The 20,139-nt window shown below is 39.6% G+C and overlaps 1 protein-coding gene across 17 annotated transcripts in view; it reads left to right on the forward strand.

The window, feature by feature from the left end:
* The window catches only part of adgrl2a (adhesion G protein-coupled receptor L2a), a 96,187-nt gene that overhangs the window by 44,899 nt on the left and 31,149 nt on the right, over window positions 1-20,139 (forward strand). For 16 of the 17 annotated variants that reach the window (XM_086225407.1, XM_086225397.1, XM_086225392.1 and 13 more), the window contains exons 4-5: window positions 7,405-7,514; window positions 14,688-15,488. In XM_086225407.1, the coding sequence (XP_086081533.1) occupies window positions 7,405-7,514; window positions 14,688-15,488 (911 nt within the window). Of the gene's footprint in view, window positions 1-7,404; window positions 7,515-9,015; window positions 9,076-13,520; window positions 13,536-14,687; window positions 15,489-20,139 lie in introns of all 17 variants that reach the window. The other variant, XM_086225405.1, reaches the window with a different exon arrangement.

Consider the following 20,139-nt stretch of genomic DNA (forward strand, 5'->3'; position numbering starts at 1 on the left):
ACTACAAATCACAGCAAGGTGATTTTTCATGCTATTTCTTATGCTGCAAAACATAGATATATGAATGTAATTCAATAATGCAGTTACAATATGAGGCTTAGTTTATAAATCCGGCCGCTTCGTAATCACGCGGTCAAGGCTGGTAAGGATGACACGACATCTTGACTAATAACACGCGCACAAATATTGAGATACTCAATATGAATAAGTGGCTTACATCGATTGATTTATTTTTGACTAATGAGCTTCCTAGAAAGTATTCGATATCAAGGTCATTGATTGCTGTAACATGACAAGGCTGGGTCCTGCCATGCCTGAGGATCATAGGTTTTCCAAGAAGTGTATCATTCACAAAGATGATCAATGCAGATTGCTCTCCAGCGGATGAGGTGAAATTCATCAGTGGGATTAGCGGACAGCTATGAGTTGATTATCATTAATAATTATCCCGAAAAAAGGATCATTACCATTTACCATCGGGTATTTGAAAAATGTACTTTTTAACAGCATGCCGATAGTTGAAATAATGTGACAGTTTCTTTCCAGATATTATGTTGATATGGGAGTTGACAGCTGCCGTGTAATGTTGAAATGATAGCAGGGTATTAATGCTCAATCATCAATATTTTTCGTGTTCTTGTCCACAAATGCAAGACAGTTCTGGAGACTAAATGATACTGCTTACACTATTTATATCGGTGACAGAAGTGCTTGCGAGGCTCTCAGAGGAGCTTCATTGCTGCCGCCTGAGAGCACACCGCCTTGTTCCTCTCTGTACATACAGTGTTGGTTTTATTTAAGGCACAGCAGATTAAGATTTCATAAAGATCCGGATTGAGCTTGAGCATTTCAGAGGGGTGTACACAAGTTCATGAGCCATGAAACGATTCACTACTCAGGACTGCATTAGTGATGATGTGCCAATGTGTAAAACAACAACAACAAAAACACACATCATTTATGCTGATTAGCCACACACATGCTAATGCCAACAAGTAACATAAATATTAGAAGTAATGATGCAAATAAGAAAGTGTCACATTAAAAGGATTTTCATGTATTATTCTGCTCTCATCAAACATTTGTGGGATATCTTATGAAAAGTTATCCACAACTTTCAGGGAGTGTCTGTGTTTCAGAGCTGTCTGAAAATTTACCATATTATGATACACACTGATATTGTGTATTCCAGAAAAGCTCATATGCAGAAAAAATGACAATGTTAGTATCAGGAATGCATTGAAGTATGTGTTTCTACCTGTGTTTTTAATAGTTCATTCATAAAGCTGTTTACAGTCAATGCTTCATTAAGCCTTAATTAACTGTCTAGTAATTATTCAATAGCTAAGTTCTCGTTAACTCTTAGGGTTACGGTAAAGAGAGAGGGAAAAACTGGGAGGTTTTGGTGGTGTTAGGGTGTACTGTTAAAATAAGTGTCACAAAGAGCATTAATAAATGGTTAATTATGCTTAAGTAATGCATGTTCATTCACTCTTCAATATAACTAAGCATGAAATTACCATTATTATTTCACCCTTACTGTTAAGTGTTATCTTTGTTTCTAAGTGCACGTTTCTCAATCTGTCATTGCATTGATTTAAGAATTTTTTGATTAAAACATAAATAAAGTGGGCGGCACAGTGGTGCAGTGGTTAGCACCGTCGCCTCACAGCAAGAAGGTTCTGGGTTCGAGTCCACAGGATCTCTCTGTGTGGAGTCTGCATGTTGTCCCTGTTCCTGTGTGGGTTCTCTCTGGTACTCCAGCTTCCTCCCACAGTCCAAAGACATCAAGAGAGGACGAGGCTGATTGATACTCTAAATTGACTGTAGGTGTGACTGTGAGTGTGAATGGTTGTCTGTCTCTATGTGTTGGCCCTGTGATAGACTGGTGACCTGTCCAGGGTGAACCCCGCTTCTCGCCTGAAAGCAGCTGAGATAGACTCCAGCCCCCCCACGACCCTTAATAGGAATAAGCGGAAGACAATGGATGGATGGATGGATGGATGGATGGATGGATGGATGGATAAATGGACGGATTACGTGTCCCATGTTAGTTTTTTAACTCGGTTAGTGTCATGATAATATACCTTGAAAGTCAGAAGGTGTAATGGACGGATGTGACTCAGACAACACTCGTCCTGGAAGTCCCCCGTTCAACACCATTGGCTCTGGTAATTGTAGCGTAAATACAAGCATGTGACAGTAATTACAAGTTTTAGGAATGTTTTACCCGGCTATTAGGTCACGGCTTACATTGAAGGCAGGATGCTAATGGTTAATCTCTAACAACCCATTTCCTGAAAGATTATTGAGCCACCTTCTTTGAAAACAGTTTCAATACACTGATATAGTGTGTGTGTGTGTGTGTGTGTGTGTGTGTGTGTGTGTGTGTGTGTGTGTGTGTGTGTGTGTGTGTGTGTGTGTTGCATCAGATTGTTTCCTTTGCTGCCATTCGGTGGCCCTGGAAATCATTTAATTTTTCAATGGCCTGTCTGCGATCAACAGGCTTGCCTCTTGAGAAAGATGTCTGCTTTGATAATTGTGCCATGAACCTCATCAGCATTTCAGATGAAATGGAGCTAGACGGGTCACTTTGAGTTTAAGAGACGCTAATTTGATTGAAATTCAAACTGGGAGCACCAGGAAGTAGATTGTGCCTTTTTCTGTAATGCGTTCCCCTCACTTATGCCCCCGTCTACACAGCCATTGTTTTTCGCTGCTGTCTATATCGTGAATTCCAAATGGCTGCTTAGTATGGTATGGATGGCTGAGAGATTGAAAATTGAGCACCGTAAGAGATGAACCATCTTAGCTTCAGCCATTAAGGAGCATTTTACCCACATCGAAAAGAATGTGCCACATGAGCACAGTCAAAGCCTTGGAAAAGACTTCCATGAGTGTCTGTACCGGTGGTGAAACTTAAATCTGTTATTTCACATTTAAATGAGCAGCAGACGTATTTACTGCTACCAGGTCACCTTTTTTTGAAAATGCACAAACTTTTTTGTAGAAGACAAGTCGAGGATCAACTAAATAATATCTTTTTTTTTCCTCTACATATTTTCACGAGCATTATTTTCTTCCTGGCTCAGCTCCATTCAACACTTCCAAGCTACAACTACAAGCTTCACACACAGGTTTTTATTAATACATTTCCATGGTTTTTGCACATTTTCAAGGAAAATATTGTGACTCCTTTATCTGAAACATCCACATGAAAAATAAACACATCAGAATTTATCAGAGTACATTAAACTAAAATGAACGGCAAGCTACGAGGTTTAAAATGCAGGTGTTGATGAAGCACATTTTCATGACCTTTGCAAATTTTCTGAATATAGTTCTTCTTTTAAAAACTTCCAAAGTTTGAAATTTCCATTTTGAAAAGTTTTGTCTTTATTTTCAGATCATCTGGAAAAGTTCATGGCGAATCAATATCCACCACATTGTTTCCTCATCTTAAATCACAAGAAGATCAGCAAAGAAAAAGAAACTTGAGCAAAACCGGCGGATCGATATTTTTTGAATTGATTAATAGCTTGTTTTGAAGGCTAAAATTAGAGACTCGATAGTGCACTTGTCTGGATCCCCAACGATACACACTCCAAGTACGGATGGATGAAGGATGGTCAGGAAAAGCACATACCAGAGACTCTCTTCTTTCCCAGTTAGATTTAGGCCATTATATCTCTGTCCAATTATTCCTCTGACATGCTTTATGATGGCGGTGGTAAAGGTTAAATTACATGTGGATACATGGTATCCAGAGTGCTATCAGTTACACCTTGTTGGCATCTTATCACGCCTGTTCCTGCTGTCAGCGGGGAGTGCTCATATTTAAAGGAGATTTGCATCGAATCCAAGCAGCATTTTCTATGAAACTCTAATTGTGCTGATGTCTGCCTCTCCCAAAAGGTCAGAGATGTGATGAGATTAACGTTTGGAATACTTCAGTGTGATTAAAAGGCTGTAAGAGGAATGGGGGCAATCAATGTAGAAAGTGGCTCTATCCTGCCCTTACTTTCTCTCTTCAAAAAAACAAAACAAACCCCAATACATCAAAAATACAGTACACAGGAAAAGGATATCGTGATTATTATATTCTTTCTATTGGTAAAACTCATAAAAAAAAATCAATCTATTGGAATAAAACAAAATATAAACTCCCCAAAACATTAAGAATATAGTATGCATGAAAAGAATATACTGAATCGTATAATTTTCTTATTCATAAATAGTTTGGAGTATAAATTGATACAAAAGACAGCCATACAATGAAGAATGATGCGTTGTGTTATGGGCTAAATTGAAGCAGCCAATTGCGGACTTGGCAAATGTTTCCTTACGTTACTTGGAGTAACTTAATTTATTAATGAATTAATCATAGAAAGGGAATGTTTCACTCTGGAGGAAAGTGGAGAAAAGCCTCCTTTGACTTAATATTCATTATGTACATGATTAATTACTATATAGCCTCAGACTATCAAAAGATAGTCAGAGATATCATATTTTACATGTATTTAATTAGTGTGCACTGTGAGACCTGTGCCCTAGTAGGTCCAAACATTGAACTTTTTCTTTTTTCTTTGGAGGAATTTCAATTACATGCTCCCTCTCTCAAAGTGACAGCGAGAACTATGCATAGAAGAAGTCATTAAGGCCCTTTTCAATTGGTCTCAGGAGATGCCCGAGGTTTCACAGATGAGACATAGTCGGAGTCACACAATCCCATAGATCAGGGCGCCCCTGCTCCACGGCTCTAAAATTAGGGCAATACATCAGCACGAGCTATCAACACTTATGTCAACATTGTTTCAAAAGAATTATGAGGTATTTTTTCCAATGCTTATGTCCTGTTGTTTAATATATTTGCCTGCAGAATGCTGGCAGGGCTGCGTCTCATTAGTGTCATGAATTTACTTTTGATATTATTCTGTTTCATATGCCTAAAATAAATTTCCTGGCCTCATTGGAATCTGTTAGATTACCACTGTAATTCATATCGTTCCTGTATGATATGCATGAGAAAAGAGGGGCAGGATCATCAAAGTGACCATATAATATATGGAAAGTAGCTGCAGAGTCATGAAATACTACCATCAGAAAGTAGCTGCCTGCAACACACACAGTGTGTTTTAATTTCAAAACAGTCAATCATTCAGTCATTTTGATAATATAATCTACTATCACGTTTTAAAAAGGTAATGGCACAGGTGAACACACACACACACACACACACACATATCTGTATTGTTTTTCTTCTCTCTTTTGGCACAATTAAAGAAACATCAAATATATATTTGAAAAATAATGAGTGAACTTTAATTGAGGCTGATTGGGGGAAAATAGAACAGCAGGAAGAAGGAGATTAGTTGCTTTTGTGCTCAGTTCAAAAACACACACACACACACACACACACAAAAGGAAATAGCCAGTTTCAACCCCTACCATGCTATTTTGTGGGATTTTTTTTTTTATTATTTGAACTTAGAAGCAGTTTTTCACATGTCGAATGCATTTCTGTGCCGTGCACAGTCGTAAAACTAAAGTCCGGCAGAGTGGTAACCAAACCAAAATTGACAGGCAACCAGGCCCAGAGCCGACGCCATTCATGAGAGCCGGAGCACTGAGTTTGTGCTGCTCTGCCACGCAATCCTGGAGTGAACTAGAAGGGAAATAAAAGCCAAAACTCAGTTGTCCTGTGAGTATTGTATCATCAGGCTTGGGTCAAGTAGTTATACTATAGTAAACCACAGTGTCTTGCGTGTATTCATAGCATGGGGTTGTTTAAAAATAATAGTAACAATGATATTAAAATATTATCATTGTTACAAATTACTTCAATATGATGTTCTTTTTAAGACGGACAAGAGAAAAGAAATAATTCCATAATAATCGGGTCCAGTCTGCTTGAGACTCTCGGGTTCTACACGGGTTAGTACGACTTAAAATGCAGTGAAATCGGGATATCAACTCCCAGTTTGTAACCAATGAGAAAGTAAGACACCAACTTGCATCCCACTGTGTTTAGTCAGTGTTACAAACCAGCTCTCCACTCATCTACTACGCTGCCTAATATTATATTGGGCACAGAGTGATGATTTTATTAGGAACTCAAAGCAAAAAAGCAAAACCCAGAGCACAATACAATGCAGCTGGTAATACATTTTCCAATGGTTTGCTGAAAATAGGCAAAGTGTACTTGGATGAGAAGACACAAATATTATCTCTGGTCCCTGCTTAATCAGCAGAACAGGCTTATTGATCTGGCTCCAATAGAATTTTTAGTCCCTTCGGTGGCTAAGACGGCTTGCTTTGGGGTATTGATGTCATCATCATTATTTCAGTACAGCAAATGGTTGGTAACCCTCAGTTCCCCCAGAGAACCAAAATCCAGTGTGTGTGTGTGTGTGTGTGTGTGTGTTTGTGACTCTTTTGGGTCGAGAATTTCAGAGCTCCCAGTGGAAATAATTACTGAGGCGTTTGATGGCATTTTGGGTGCAAATTCAAGACATTTATGAAGCCACACAATACACGCAGACCCATTCCAGGAAGGGGCGAGCTCAAATCAATACGTCAGTGTATTCGAGGGGAAACAGGCAGGCGTCGTGCAACTGTACACCACAAAACCACAAAACACAGACACTGGGGGGAAATTCTAAAATTGCAGGAGGTCCAACTCCTCCGTGAGAGGACTTTTCCTGGTTTGCATTGATATTTGTTGGATTGATTTGTGTTGTCTGTGTACATTTGGATTAATTTGGAGCTCTAACACACACACACACACACACACACACACACACACACACACACACACACACAGTTTGGTTTTGTCATCCTCACAAATAACAGGGATTTTAAGAAGAGATTAAATACAGCTAGATTTCGTGTAACTATACGATTCATTCAGAAAAAGTGAGAATTTTATATACTGTTGGCCAGATATTCACTAGAGAGCTGAAACGGCTTTTGGATTCTTTTCCTGGCCTTTTCACATTCAGTCACATGGAATAATGCAGCACACCAAGTACCTCTTTAACACCATACAAATGTTGAAGAAGACCCAATAAGCACTCAGTGAGAGAAATGTCAAAAATGACTGCAGTTGGCTCCCATTTTTTTTCCTAGCTGGCGAAATTGCATTTCAAGGCAGTTCACCATTTATTTCACCCAGTTTCTCTGTAACTGTCTTTGCAGGTGTATTCCAACAGAACATGTGTTTTCTACATTTTTGTACATTAGTCCGCTTTTACACAGGCATAAATTGATTTAATTTAATCCGCTTTGCTTGATTAGTTCTGCAGGGAATATTTTATTGATACGCAGCCTTAATTATATATTCATATATATATATATATATATTTATATATTTTTTGTGTATGTGTGTGTTTGTATTCCTGACAGATGCAACAATCGGACCCAGTGTATTGTGATCACGGGCTCAGATGTCTTCCCAGACCCCTGCCCAGGAACTTACAAGTACCTGGAGGTCCAGTATGAGTGTGTGCCCTACAGTAAGTGTGACCCTTCTGTCATGAATTGAGAGCCCTCCCTCCCCTCTTAACCCACACTCTCTTGTCCTCAGCTTCTCTCTCGTCCTTCTCTCTCTCTTCAGCAACATAACATTTCCTGTCCCATTTCTTGCTCCTGCCTTGTCTAGATTGTCTGCTCGCTTTGTCTCCAACACCTTTCAGCACCTTTTTTTTTCCCCTCTGTCTCTTCTTCCATCTATGTCACACCATGAACTTTTCATGAAATATGACCTGTAAAACCCTTTGGTCCTCTTCTGTGCTGCCTTTTATTATTGATGCGCTCACCGTGTTTTCAGTGGATTGAGCCTGGTTATGAGTTAGCAGAACAGAAGGAGGGTAAAGGAAGTCGTGCCTGCTCCCCGTAACGGCAAACCAGTTTCACATTACTCAAGTCTTGTGCAGCAAAGTCTGTCAGACAAAAAAAAAAAAAAAAAAAGGCAGCTCACCTTGACGGCTCAATATACATCAGTACAACAGATGTTGAAATATCTAAACAGATGTTTCATTATGTAAGGGAGCAGAATGGTTCCACTCATAAGTCAACAAGATAATATTTCATCTGAAGAGATATTGTTCGCATTTTTTTCTCTTCTCCTGAGATGCTAAAATATTCATTGCCATTCATCTCCCAAACAAAATTTAGATTGCCCTTTTGCATTAAAATTCCCTTTTGTCCTTTAAGCTGTCATGTTCATTTGCAATTTGTGAAGGAAATTCCCCCATGTAACCTTTACAAACTGATTAATGACAAAGATTTACATGAATTGCCAGAATCACTAATCAGGTGGAACTGAAATAATTAGGATGGGAGTGATGGGAAGATAGTATTTTAGATTAAAATCACTGTTTTGTACACCAATATCTTTCAGTTTGAGATGAGCTGATGAGGTAACTCAAATATCAATAATACACTCTAACATCCTAGAGTGCTTTTTATATGTAACTCATGAGTCTGACATTACTCATTACCAGTATACCTGTCTAAGCTGTTCTCCTTAGTGTGGAATCAGAATGCATTAGTGAGCATCATTAGATGGTGAAACTCATTACAACCTAAAGGTTAACCTCTTCCAGGCATTGAGGACATGTAATTAAAAATGGAATAAGCAATAAAGAGTATTTGAGTCCAGTCCTGCTTATCCAGCATGGTCGAATCCTGTCACCTTAAACATCTAACTGTTGTTTGTTGCTTTATTGGTTGTTTTTTTTTCTTTTCTTTTACTTGCCTCATAGTTAAGTGAAGTATTGATCCCATGTCTTGCTGCGTTACCTCAAGCTTTAATAGTAGGATTAGCCTCAAGGTGCACTCGTGTTCACCCACTGTTATGATTGTCTTTAGCCTCCTTCTTGGAGGCTGCCGTAGTGCGGTGAAAAATAAACTTCTTCCCAAGGACTCACAGTCTTGGTAAAGTCTGTCCAAGCAGGTCACTCTCAGCACTTTCAGTTTATGCATGTCTGTAGCGCCGTCTTTTTGCTTCTCAAGGTCCATGCCCAACCAGAATAGGAGCAAGAACACAGAATGTATCCTATCGCAACTGCCCCGGTAAGTGCTTAGTTGTTCTCCCAGTGTGACCCAGTCCAAGCAAGCCCAGTCCAAAAGCTTTTCCCCCATCTCAAGTCCAACTCGTCTTCTGTGATAGACTGTGATTTATAGACAAGTTTCGTCTTTTGTTACTTTCCTCATACCAGCCCTCTGTCTCCTCGTTCCCCCTTAAATTAAATCCATATACCCCCAGAGAGAGTAATGTGGAAAAAGGTAATCACAAGGGAAGATTTATTGAGCTTTTCCACACCCGAGGAACAAAAAAAAAAAGAAAGAAAGGAAAATGTTAGAGTTTTCAGATGGGATCAGTCCTCTATAGTTTTCAGACAGGGCAGATCATATGCCAAAAAATCTAGATGTGTGATTAAAACATTACAGTGGTTCAGCAGCTTAGGATCCCCTGGATTTGCTGGGATATAAGACTTGAGAAGTTGATTTGCAAGACAACGTATTAAATCCCCCATTAAGCTGATCAACGTTGGGACCGCAGACTGTGTCCTCATTTTGACTGTAGTAACTTTAGTCCCTCAAAAGCTTTCTGTCTGTCCCATGAAATACAAGCAGCGGTTTAACAATTGATGTAATAAACAATTGTTGTTGGGTTTTTTGTTGTTGTTGTTTTTGGCGCTGTACCCGCGCTGAATGTAATTTGGTATGTAATTAATTAGCTCTATTGTTTAAAAGCCTTTACAAAAAAAGAAGAAAAAAAAAACATGGAAGCAATTTTTGGATTTTTCACTTCTGTGCAAGTGGCCTTATGCGACAAGTCGCCTATGTTTCTACCATTTCATCCTTTTGGCATTATAACTTGGTTTTTGTCATGAAATGCCCTCATTAACAACATTATCTTCATGTTCCAGCCAAGGATGTAAATTTCGCCTTCACCTGGCACCTTGTCACTCTGTCAGTTGGCTCTGGTAATTGCTTGAACAAGGCAACATAAAAGCCAAGGTGTTTCTTTATTAACACTGATTCTTTTGAGACATTTTTGAACATGGGGGGGGGGGGGTAGCCAGCCATGACTATTCATGCTTGTGACAGTGTAGAGCCGTGCCAGTAGGCATAGTCAATCAACAATGCAAATGATTCCATATGTGGTTAAATCCAGTAAACCCTCAGTTCGATACCAGCCATCTTGGCCGGATAAGGAACATGAAGTTAAGCTAAAACTGTTGACCCCACCACCACCCCACCACCCCCCCACCCCACAAGCCCCACCACCTTTGGTATTTTTGTTCCTCAGATATTTCTTTTGATAACATTTATATGATACTCTAATTCAATATTTTTAAATAATACTCTAGCCACCTAGCCTGCAGCTGACGGCAGACATTCTAGCAAGATGCAACACCCAATTATTGACCAGTGTTATTAGAAATTATATGATTTGCAACCTGTGATATGAAAGATGGGTCTCTTGAATCATTTAAATGTCTAAGAGGAAACATTTTACAATCTCGGGGGTTGATGTGGGATGGGAGTATCTCATGTTTTAATGTTGTTCTTTTTTTTATTAAAAGTGACTGACTCTCTTCCCTTCCCCCTGTGCAATCTGCAGGAAATCTCCTTGGCTACCTGACTCACTCTCTCCATCCAATGATTTCTGATCACACTGATTGCTATTTCTTCTTTCACATCTCGAACTAACATTGTCAGGTCTCCCGTCATATGTTCTTCTTCTTCTTCTTCTTCTTCTTCTTTCCCTTCCAGATTTCTCTTTCTTCTTCTCACCCTGTGTTTTTATGTGGCTGAGGAGGCGTCTGAGATCTCAACTGTTGTTGATTTGTTTACTTCCTCCTTGTGTATTTTTCTCTTTGCCTAGCTGCAATACACTGGAATTTTCTTCAGCAGAATGTTGTGCATTGACAGATCCTTCGAAATCACTACTTTTGACTGCTTTTATTCACCAAAGTCTAAGTTAGACTAGACTATTAATGATGGATTCAGATCCTTGTATGAACTTGGAGTCTTTGATGCTGGTGGGCTGCAGCATATGAGGGGAGCTGAGTTCACAATTATGCTGATGATCCCATGCTGAAGCCTGGCCTCAAGAATGGGTTCAGCATTTAGCTGCTCTGGGTTGAAATGAATCCTTCGAGCCATCTAAGACTGAAATATAAGAAATACGCGGCCGGGAAACTAACACGAGAGGACTAACGTGTACATGTTAGACATATCGTAGCAAGGGAATGGTTGTAATGAGTCAGTCCATATTAATAGAAATTATTTGAGCAAACTATGTGTGTAAAAATTCATATAAAAAATAATTTTCCTTTCAGAAAGGCTGTAAACTATTTTAAGTTTAGTCTATTTACATGTTAGTGCAGCCATCCAATGAAAGTAGGAGATTTGGATGATGTACCACTTTCACACTGGATTAAAATCCACTAACACCCACTAATATCGGGTTTTTCTCCTCAGCATAAAAGGGTCAAATATGCATGACCTTTCAGTGGTCAGTAATATTTATCGGCTCCAGCTTTGACTGGTATTTTTAAGCATGCTACAGCCAACAACACTGCTATGCTAGCAAAACATGCTACCAAACAGTGCTACCAAATATTCTGTATCACCTGGCAATATCTCTCTTAAGTGAAGAATTTATACTGTACTTTTTTCTTTTCTGTTCATAAGGAAAAATATGAAAAGAAAGTTATATAAAATAGATAGAGAACAGTCCCTAAATATCTTTTAAAAACATACAGCTACCAACCTGCAGACACAAAGGAGACATAACGGGTCCAGCATTCACAGCGTAGTATTTTTCTCATCAATAATATGAATAGATGAGATTAATGGAATTTGTCGTAGTAGTTCACTGCATTGGTTCTCTACTCGCTTGCATCTGTTTTGTCATGAACCAAAAAAAAAATGCTTTCTCAGATATATTCTATCTCGGAATTGAGACGAGTGCATAAACAAAGTCATTGAGCATCACATTTACTCTGTCGTCTCTGTTTAAACAGGGGTACAGCAAAAGTGCATTTCTGTACCCCAAGGTGTGCTTTATTCCACTAAGATACCCTTCAGGGCTAATTACTGGACCTAAAGGCACCTATATATACTTTTTTGAAGGCCAAAAGGTACACATACATCCCAAGAGTGCAAAAACTGTACCTTGGAGGTTAGAGTGAAAAAACCATTAGAGGGCCAAAATGTACTTTATTTTTCTGGGCGTGTTGAGACATGCATGATTTAAACAGTCTAGAATTCTGACCTAGACTTTGGACTTACTTGGGGAACTTATCTTTTGCATCAGGACTTTTTTTTTTAATCTATGTAAACTTGTCATCTGTGAAATGCTTTTAGAACATCAGTGTCTTGATTTCACAGTTACAAATCAGCTGGTGATTTCATTGTAACACATGGAGTTATTGTGTTGTGCCGTGTTGAATAAAAAAAAAACATTTACATGAGATTAATCGACTGGGTAATGGATCTTTGAATAATTGCCTTCAGAGCGCCTTGAAAATGATGTTGGCTGATTTACATATTCTATAGGCTGCAGCGTGCATAGCTGATTTTTATCTCAAAAGCCCAAATTACTCCACAAATTAAGCACAGTGTTGTATTGTGGAATTAAACTCATATTCTTTCAGTGAGTGCACAAACCTTATATTGGTTCATGTGTTCCAGTGATTCACACTGATGACCTGTTCCAGTTTTTTTTCCCTCACACATACATTCGCCTTTTGAATTTTAAATGGTAAAGGAAGTTTATAGTGTCAGATCCTTACGTAGCTATGATATTAATGAGGCTTAATGGTGAAATTGCATCTTTATTCAACTCAAATTTAAGGAGCCAGTACTCCATGTTTGATTATTCTTATCTAGAATCTCTGTTGGAAAAAAAGAACTGACATCTGTACTTTGCATTAGACTTGATTTATAGTTGTGGGTGGATAGATTTTTCTATTTCATCAAAATGTAATTCTGATGAACCTACAAGAATTAAATTATTCAATAGACAGAATTTAATTATATTGTAGATGACTTGGCCGTGATGTAATTGTGGGTCTGACAGCTTAATTATTAACCAAGTCATGTTTACAGTATAAATATATAGCGGAGCAGATATTGGGGATCCATCTGATCAGAGATCAATATGTCTTACATTATCGTTTATTACTAATATTACTCGTAGTAGTGAATGTCAGAAGCTGTTGAAGAGTTCACAGGAAGTTTGCAGTCCGTCTGATACAAACAAAAATCCATCCACCACTCTGCTATAAATCATTTGTGACACTCCTTTTAACTCCTTTTCTGAGACAGGACCGTGGACCATAACGTTTGCTGTTTTCTCTGAATAGGTCTTCCCATCTGTGTTCATGTCTCATGAGGTGTTTTTGCATATGTAATCATATAGCTATGACCGTTAATTCATATTAATCTGTTTCTTTTCCCCCTTGCACCCCTTTCATTCTCTCTTCCAACGCTTTAAATAGAAGTGGAACAAAAAGGTAAATAACAGACACAATCCAAACTTTAGCTCCTTGTTTTGTGGCATCTGGTTGTAAACCTATTTTCCCTGTGATGATGGCCCCTACGAACCTCATCATAGCATTGATCTTCCCCCCAAAATGTAATGCTAATAGCCAGTGTAGTGCAACAAGGGAAGTAGGACTGGCAAAAAGAAAAAAAAAAAAGAAAAAAAAAAGAAGAACACAGGCAGCCAAAAGATGTAAATGGGGGCTTATTGGCTGCAGTCCATAGGGGCTTCCTCTCCTCATTCTGCCTGGGTGCTTTTGCTACTCAGCAAATTTTCATATTGCCTGGCTTACGAACCATTTTCCATAGCATGCCATGGTAACAGTGTTTCTTGGACCTTTTTTCAAGTTATTGCTTTCTATGGTCCCTTTCTCTCCAAGAACTCACCCCTCCCCCGTTCTTTCTCTTCGTCTCGCCATTATTCTCACCTGACCACTTGCTGCTCTTCTCTCTGTTGATTCCAATGCCTCAGAGCAAAACAAGTCAAGAGAACCGTACCGAAAGAACTTTAAATTTCAGTGGTTGCGACCTTTGCCCCACTATATAGTCTCTCGGGTTTATTTATATATGTATATATGAATATACACACATATATAAATATACACATATATTGTAGAAATGTTTTGTAACTAAGACACATCTAAGTCCACACAAATATTTTGCAGACTCTGCTGACTCCTGCTCTCTCATAACCTCTCACACGTCTGTTGCCAAGTGACTTTAGTTGGCTGCATTTTTTTGTTTACAGGACCAATTGTTTCGTTAAGTTTTGGTTTTCTGTTCTACTTCCCTTCATTTTTGTTCTACTCCCTACAGTAAATGTCTATGAGGCAAAGCTTCTTTTTGTTTCAGACTTATTAAAACATTATGCTTTATAACTGTCCTATTTCTTTTTTTCCTGCTATGCAGAAAAGTTAAAATCCTTACACTGCTTGTGAATATTGGCTATTAGCGGTTGGCAGTTTTTTAGCCACTGTTCAATGTGTTGTCTGTCCCAAATCCTTGTGGACAATTCATAGAGTAAAAAACAAAATATGACATTGATATTACATGGAGTTTTATAAATTGGTGTTATTCATATGTTAACCTGTGTGTTTCTTATTCTACTCTTCTTCTATTACTAGTTTTTCTTTGTCCCGGGACTCTGAAAGCTGTCGGTGATCCCTCCTTTCTATTTGAAGCGGAGCAACAAGCGGGTGCCTGGTGCAAAGATCCACTGCAAGCTGGCGACAAAATCTACTTTATGCCTTGGACTCCTTACAGGACAGATACTCTTATTGAGTACTCATCCCTGGATGACTTCCAAAACGCCCGACAAACAGTCACCTACAAGCTTCCCCACCGAGTGGATGGGACTGGATTTGTGGTCTATGATGGGGCTGTCTTTTTCAACAAGGAACGTACCCGTAACATTGTCAAGTTTGACCTACGAACTCGAATCAAAAGCGGAGAGGCGATCATTAATAACGCAAATTACCATGACACTTCGCCCTATAGGTGGGGTGGTAAAACAGACATTGACCTGGCGGTAGATGAGAACGGGCTGTGGGTGATCTACGCTACAGAGCAGAACAATGGCATGATGGTAATCAGCCAGTTGAACCCATACACGCTACGTTTTGAGGCTACCTGGGACACGGCCTATGATAAACGCTCAGCCTCTAATGCCTTCATGGTCTGTGGAGTACTCTATGTGGTCCGCTCCACCTATGAAGACAACGAGAGCGAGGTCAGCAAGAGCCTGATCGATTACATTTACAATACCAAACAGAACCGTGGGGAATATGTTGATATCCACTTTCCCAACCAGTACCAGTACATTGCAGCAGTGGATTACAACCCACGAGATAACCAGCTCTATGTGTGGAATAATTTTTACATCCTGAGGTACAATCTGGAGTTTGGCCCACCCGATCCAGCTCACGGTAAGAACCCTACCCTGTAATCACTTCCTCTGCAGACATAAACGTCAAATTACATTCCTGAAATTGTGATTTTAGTTGCTTTCAAGTTCACTATGATATTACTTTGATATTCCTGCATCTATGTATCAGGTGTCACAGCTGAGTGATTTTTAATTTAGAATCTAATATGTCCTAGATATGTTACGCGGGCTTTGCAGAGTCGGGAAGAATCTCAGGAGGGGGGTGTGGTGAAGTGAGTGGGGCTCTGTGGTAAACAACACCTCGAAGCCAGTTACCATATCATAAGGGATCAGTATCTTGGGATTTGGAAAGGTTTACCATCCGGGCGTTGCCTGAGTCCCTAGTGCTAAAGCTCAAGGGACCCCTGCTAGCATAACCCCCCTCCCCCTTTTTTTTTTTTTTAGAAAGAGAGAGCGAGACAGGACGAGAGATATACTCTCACCTCTGGAAACATACATGCCCGGACAGGTGCAAAGTCTGGCCCGGGGCAAGGTTAGCTCATTCCCCAAGTGATTCTGGAACACCAGATCTCCCATCGGCCATTACAAAAAAAAAAAAAAAAAAAAAAAGATACTGTTAGGTGAAGGATTCAAGGATCTGTTATAGAGAGAAAGAGATGGTAGACACAAGGGAAGAAGATCAATCATCCAGGGTCATATCAGTAGCACGTGTTTTTAATTTAGCTGTCAAGAGCGGAGAAGAGGCTAGTCTAGGCCTGCAATAGTCCTTGCACTGAGAATATAATAGCCGTAATTATCCTAATCCCCCCCTCACCCAGAGTCCTAAATCCATGTAATGCTCAGCACAGTCAGCGATGAGCCGTCGAGGTCAAGCAACTTTTCTACAGATTATCAAAGGACTCTATTTACAAGCATGTTTGCTGGTCCACATTTACATGGACAAGGCTCAACCTGGGGATGTCAAGTTGGGTTCAACCAGTGGAAAATCATCAATCTAGATTCCACCAAGGGAATGTTGCTGTAACAAAGATAGTTATGCAGGTCTGAAAGCAAGATTTTCATCTGTAGTATGAAAGTTACCAATGGTTTTTTTTTGTTGTTGTTGTTGTGTTTTGAAAACTCCCTGTTAAGATATTCTTAAATGGGAAGCATTTTTAGGAATACACAACTATTAAAATCCCGGTCGATCCAAGAAAACTGTTGAAGAATTTGTTTCTGGCAGGCTTCATTCGCAGAGGGACCATAGTAATGCCATTTCTTTCATCTAACAAACATAATACAATACATCTTTGCATGATGGTTAGTTTACATAGAGTATTTTATTTACGGTAATTACACTGTGAATATTAGGCAACAATGCAGCAGTTTTCAGAAGTGATGGATGATACTGCATTTTTTTCCCCGATGTCATAACAGTAGATATTTACAGATGTCATGCCTGTAAAACAAAATTTATATGATACTTATATTTTACATACACACTTAAAACACATTGTCTTTTGTGTTCTGTTGAGTGAAGAAGAAGAAACTTGAGCAGAACTCTGTGTGTGTGTATATATGTATGTGTGTGTGTGTGTGTGTGTACACAACATTTCTTGCCCTCTGACTGAGCTGCATTCCAAGTTTTCAGTTCAGCAAAGATCTTCTCTGTCATAGATACTACATTTATAATTGCACTTCCAAAGACTTGAAGGAACCCACCTCCCTCCCTCCCTGTAAGTATGGAAACATACCTGACACATGGCTTCCGTATCCAAACATCTTTATTTTAATGTCAACGAGGACTTTGTTCTCTGGGACATTTGCCTGGCGCTGCTGCTGACTAATGCATGTTGAGCTGAAGTCGATGAGCGCAAGGGGAATGGTCTAGGATGATCATCAAGATGTCAATAAACTTGTCCTCCCACTCGGCTGATGTTGACACATAAATGATGGCACTTTTTTCTAGCTGTCACTGGACGCCCTCTCCGTGATATCTTGATGTGCAATTCATTGCATGCTTCACTAAACACTGAAACAAGCTATCAGAGTGTTTTGTGGTGTTAAAAAAGTTGGAGGTAGTATGTTTTGAGCAGCTGAATAACAAAATATAATTTTAGCCATGTTCAAATCCTCTGATGTGTATGGCAAAGCTAAGCTGATCCACATCTAAATATGCAGAAATCATTTGTACAACACAGCATGGATGATTATATCGTCGATGTTACAGCTGTGTTTTCGCTTTAAAAAGTATCTGCAGCTTTTTTTTTAATCAAAGAGCACACACAGAGGATTAGTTTGAGACATTACTGTGGGAAGTAATGCATTTACCACTCCACACTGCACTTCCTATTTGCTTTTCTCCCCTATTTCTCAAGTGCACAAACAACTCTGGCACATGATTTGTTCCGTCATGGAATGCAATCACATCAAAGTGATGTTGAGACCCTGTGTGGCAGACAGTTGGGTTCTTGTCAAGACCAATAACGTTGCTCATGTCGAGGCAAGATCATCTCTTGTAGGATTATGGGGGAGTGGATGGGGTCACATCCAACAAGCGGCTCCACTGGAAGTGGACATTAAATGGGTCAGTAAGTCCCTCTCTTGGCTTTTACCAGCAGCACCATAATCCACTCATTTACCCGTGGCCTCATGCCTGTTCTTCCCTCTCGCATATAGACGCTCATAAAACAACATATTCCTTTGTCACTTCTTGTAAGTGAGATGATTAAATTGATTTAAACATGCTATTCCCACCGAAAACTCATTACATACCCATTTCCACAGACACTTTATTTATGCCAAGCTCAAATATAGTAGCATCAAATCACTGAGTAAGCATATCAAAAGCTATGTTTTCTACAAATACACACAAACAGCCTATATTCACTGCCTCGATGGGACACAGGTGAGCTTTGGAAACATTTTATTTATCCCATGTTGCAGAATTAGATTCGGAATCACTCCCATATAAAAGCCCTCCAGGCACTGCAGTTAACACCCACACAAATCAAGACCTCCTCTTTAATTGTTCAGTTGTCAATACATTTGCATACAATTTCAATCTTTGTTGCGCTCTCAAATTATACATTTCCAAGAAGGGAAGAGAATGACCCAATTTGTTTGAAATTATAAGCTACGGCTCAGTGGCACCACTGGCCAATTACCTTGCAAAACTCTGCATGTGGTTTAAACAAAGCCTTGTAGTTTGTTATGGAAGAAGTGCTTCGCAATGCACAAACGTTCAGTTGTTACAGATGCTTGTGGATCACATGCATGAGCAGTCACCTCAGAGAGCGTACCTCTTATAGTCTGATGAATATACAGCTTTTCTAATAAGCACCACTATGATTTATTCCTGTCTTCTGCGGCGCTTACATAGAGGTCAACTTGTGCATTTGGAATGAAAGCTAGGAAAACAAAGGAGGATAGAGGAGTGAGAGAGAGAGAGTGAGTGAGAGAGAGAGAGAGAGAGTCTTTCAAAATAATCATCTGTCTGGGCTTCAGTGGTAGATTTCTGTTTCTTCCACGCTCACCACTGCTACAGGAACAGACATTATGATGTGTTAAAAATGGCCAATTTGATTGTTTGCCTTGACATCAACTTCTCTCTCTCTGTCTCTCTGTGTCTGTCTGTCTGTCTCTCTCTGTCTCTCTGTCTCTCTCTCTCTCTCTCTCTCTCTCTCTCCTCTCATCCGCTCCTGTCAGCTGCCCAAGTGGACAGAATAGTGTGACAAGGAGATGGTATTGATGTGGAAAATCACCCTTTTTGTTTTGTTTTTCTGTCCTCCTGTCATACTCGCCTTTCGTTCTGTCTGATTCCAACTCAGTCTCACTCTTTCATTTTGTCCCTCTCTCTCTCTCGCTCTCTCTCTCTTTATCTTGTCTTTTTATTCTTTTATGCATCTCTCCTAGCACTTGGCCTCTCCCGTTTTTCCCCTCCCTTTTCCGCATCTTTTTTTCCCTCCTCCGTGAGCTGTACCATAAACTGTGGACATTTGTGTGTGTTTGTTGGCATCACTCCTGAAGTCAATCTAAAGTCTGGGTCAGCCTGTCCAAATCAAACCCAACGAGAGCAGCGCAAAGCAAATGGCAGGATTTAAGTAAATCCTTCACCGTGCCTTTGGGAAACTGTACAAAGACGGCTGTCACGCATACCTACTGTCATCTAGAAATACTTATCTAATAGTAGAACAGTTTTGATCTGGAACAAAATGAAAGTTTGTACTTAAACCACTGATGAAAAATCCTGATATTAGCTATTAGATATCCAATATTAGACCTTAGTTTGAAACGATCTAAAGTTAAGTTAAAGTTTAAGCCCTGCTTTGTTTCTTTCTTTACCGCTCGACTGCATGGTCTTCTTTATGCTAACTACCATTCTACCGTCAGGCTCAGGGACACACCAAGAGAGAATCTCTTTTGCCACAATTAGTCCTCTCCTGAAGATGCTCCAGACCGCTCGCAGTAGCGCGGGAGAACTATTGCTTTTCTCCGTTTGCTAGCCTAATGGTCTTTTTATATTTTGCAGTTGAGTCTGTTGTATTTTTGCATCGATGCATATCTCTCTTTTATTCAAAGCCATTTTGTGGCAAAAAAAATTTCATAGAGTTCACCCCGAAAAAAAGACACTTAGAGCCCTTTATGCTAGTCTGCATCTACGTCTGGAAAAGCATATTTACAACAGGACGAGGTGGGATCAGTGCTTAATC

The sequence above is a fragment of the Aulostomus chinensis genome, chromosome 14 (assembly GCF_037954235.1).
Source record: "Aulostomus chinensis isolate RoL2024-O1b breed Wild chromosome 14, RoL_Achi_v1.0, whole genome shotgun sequence".
Taxonomy (NCBI): domain Eukaryota; kingdom Metazoa; phylum Chordata; class Actinopteri; order Syngnathiformes; family Aulostomidae; genus Aulostomus; species Aulostomus chinensis.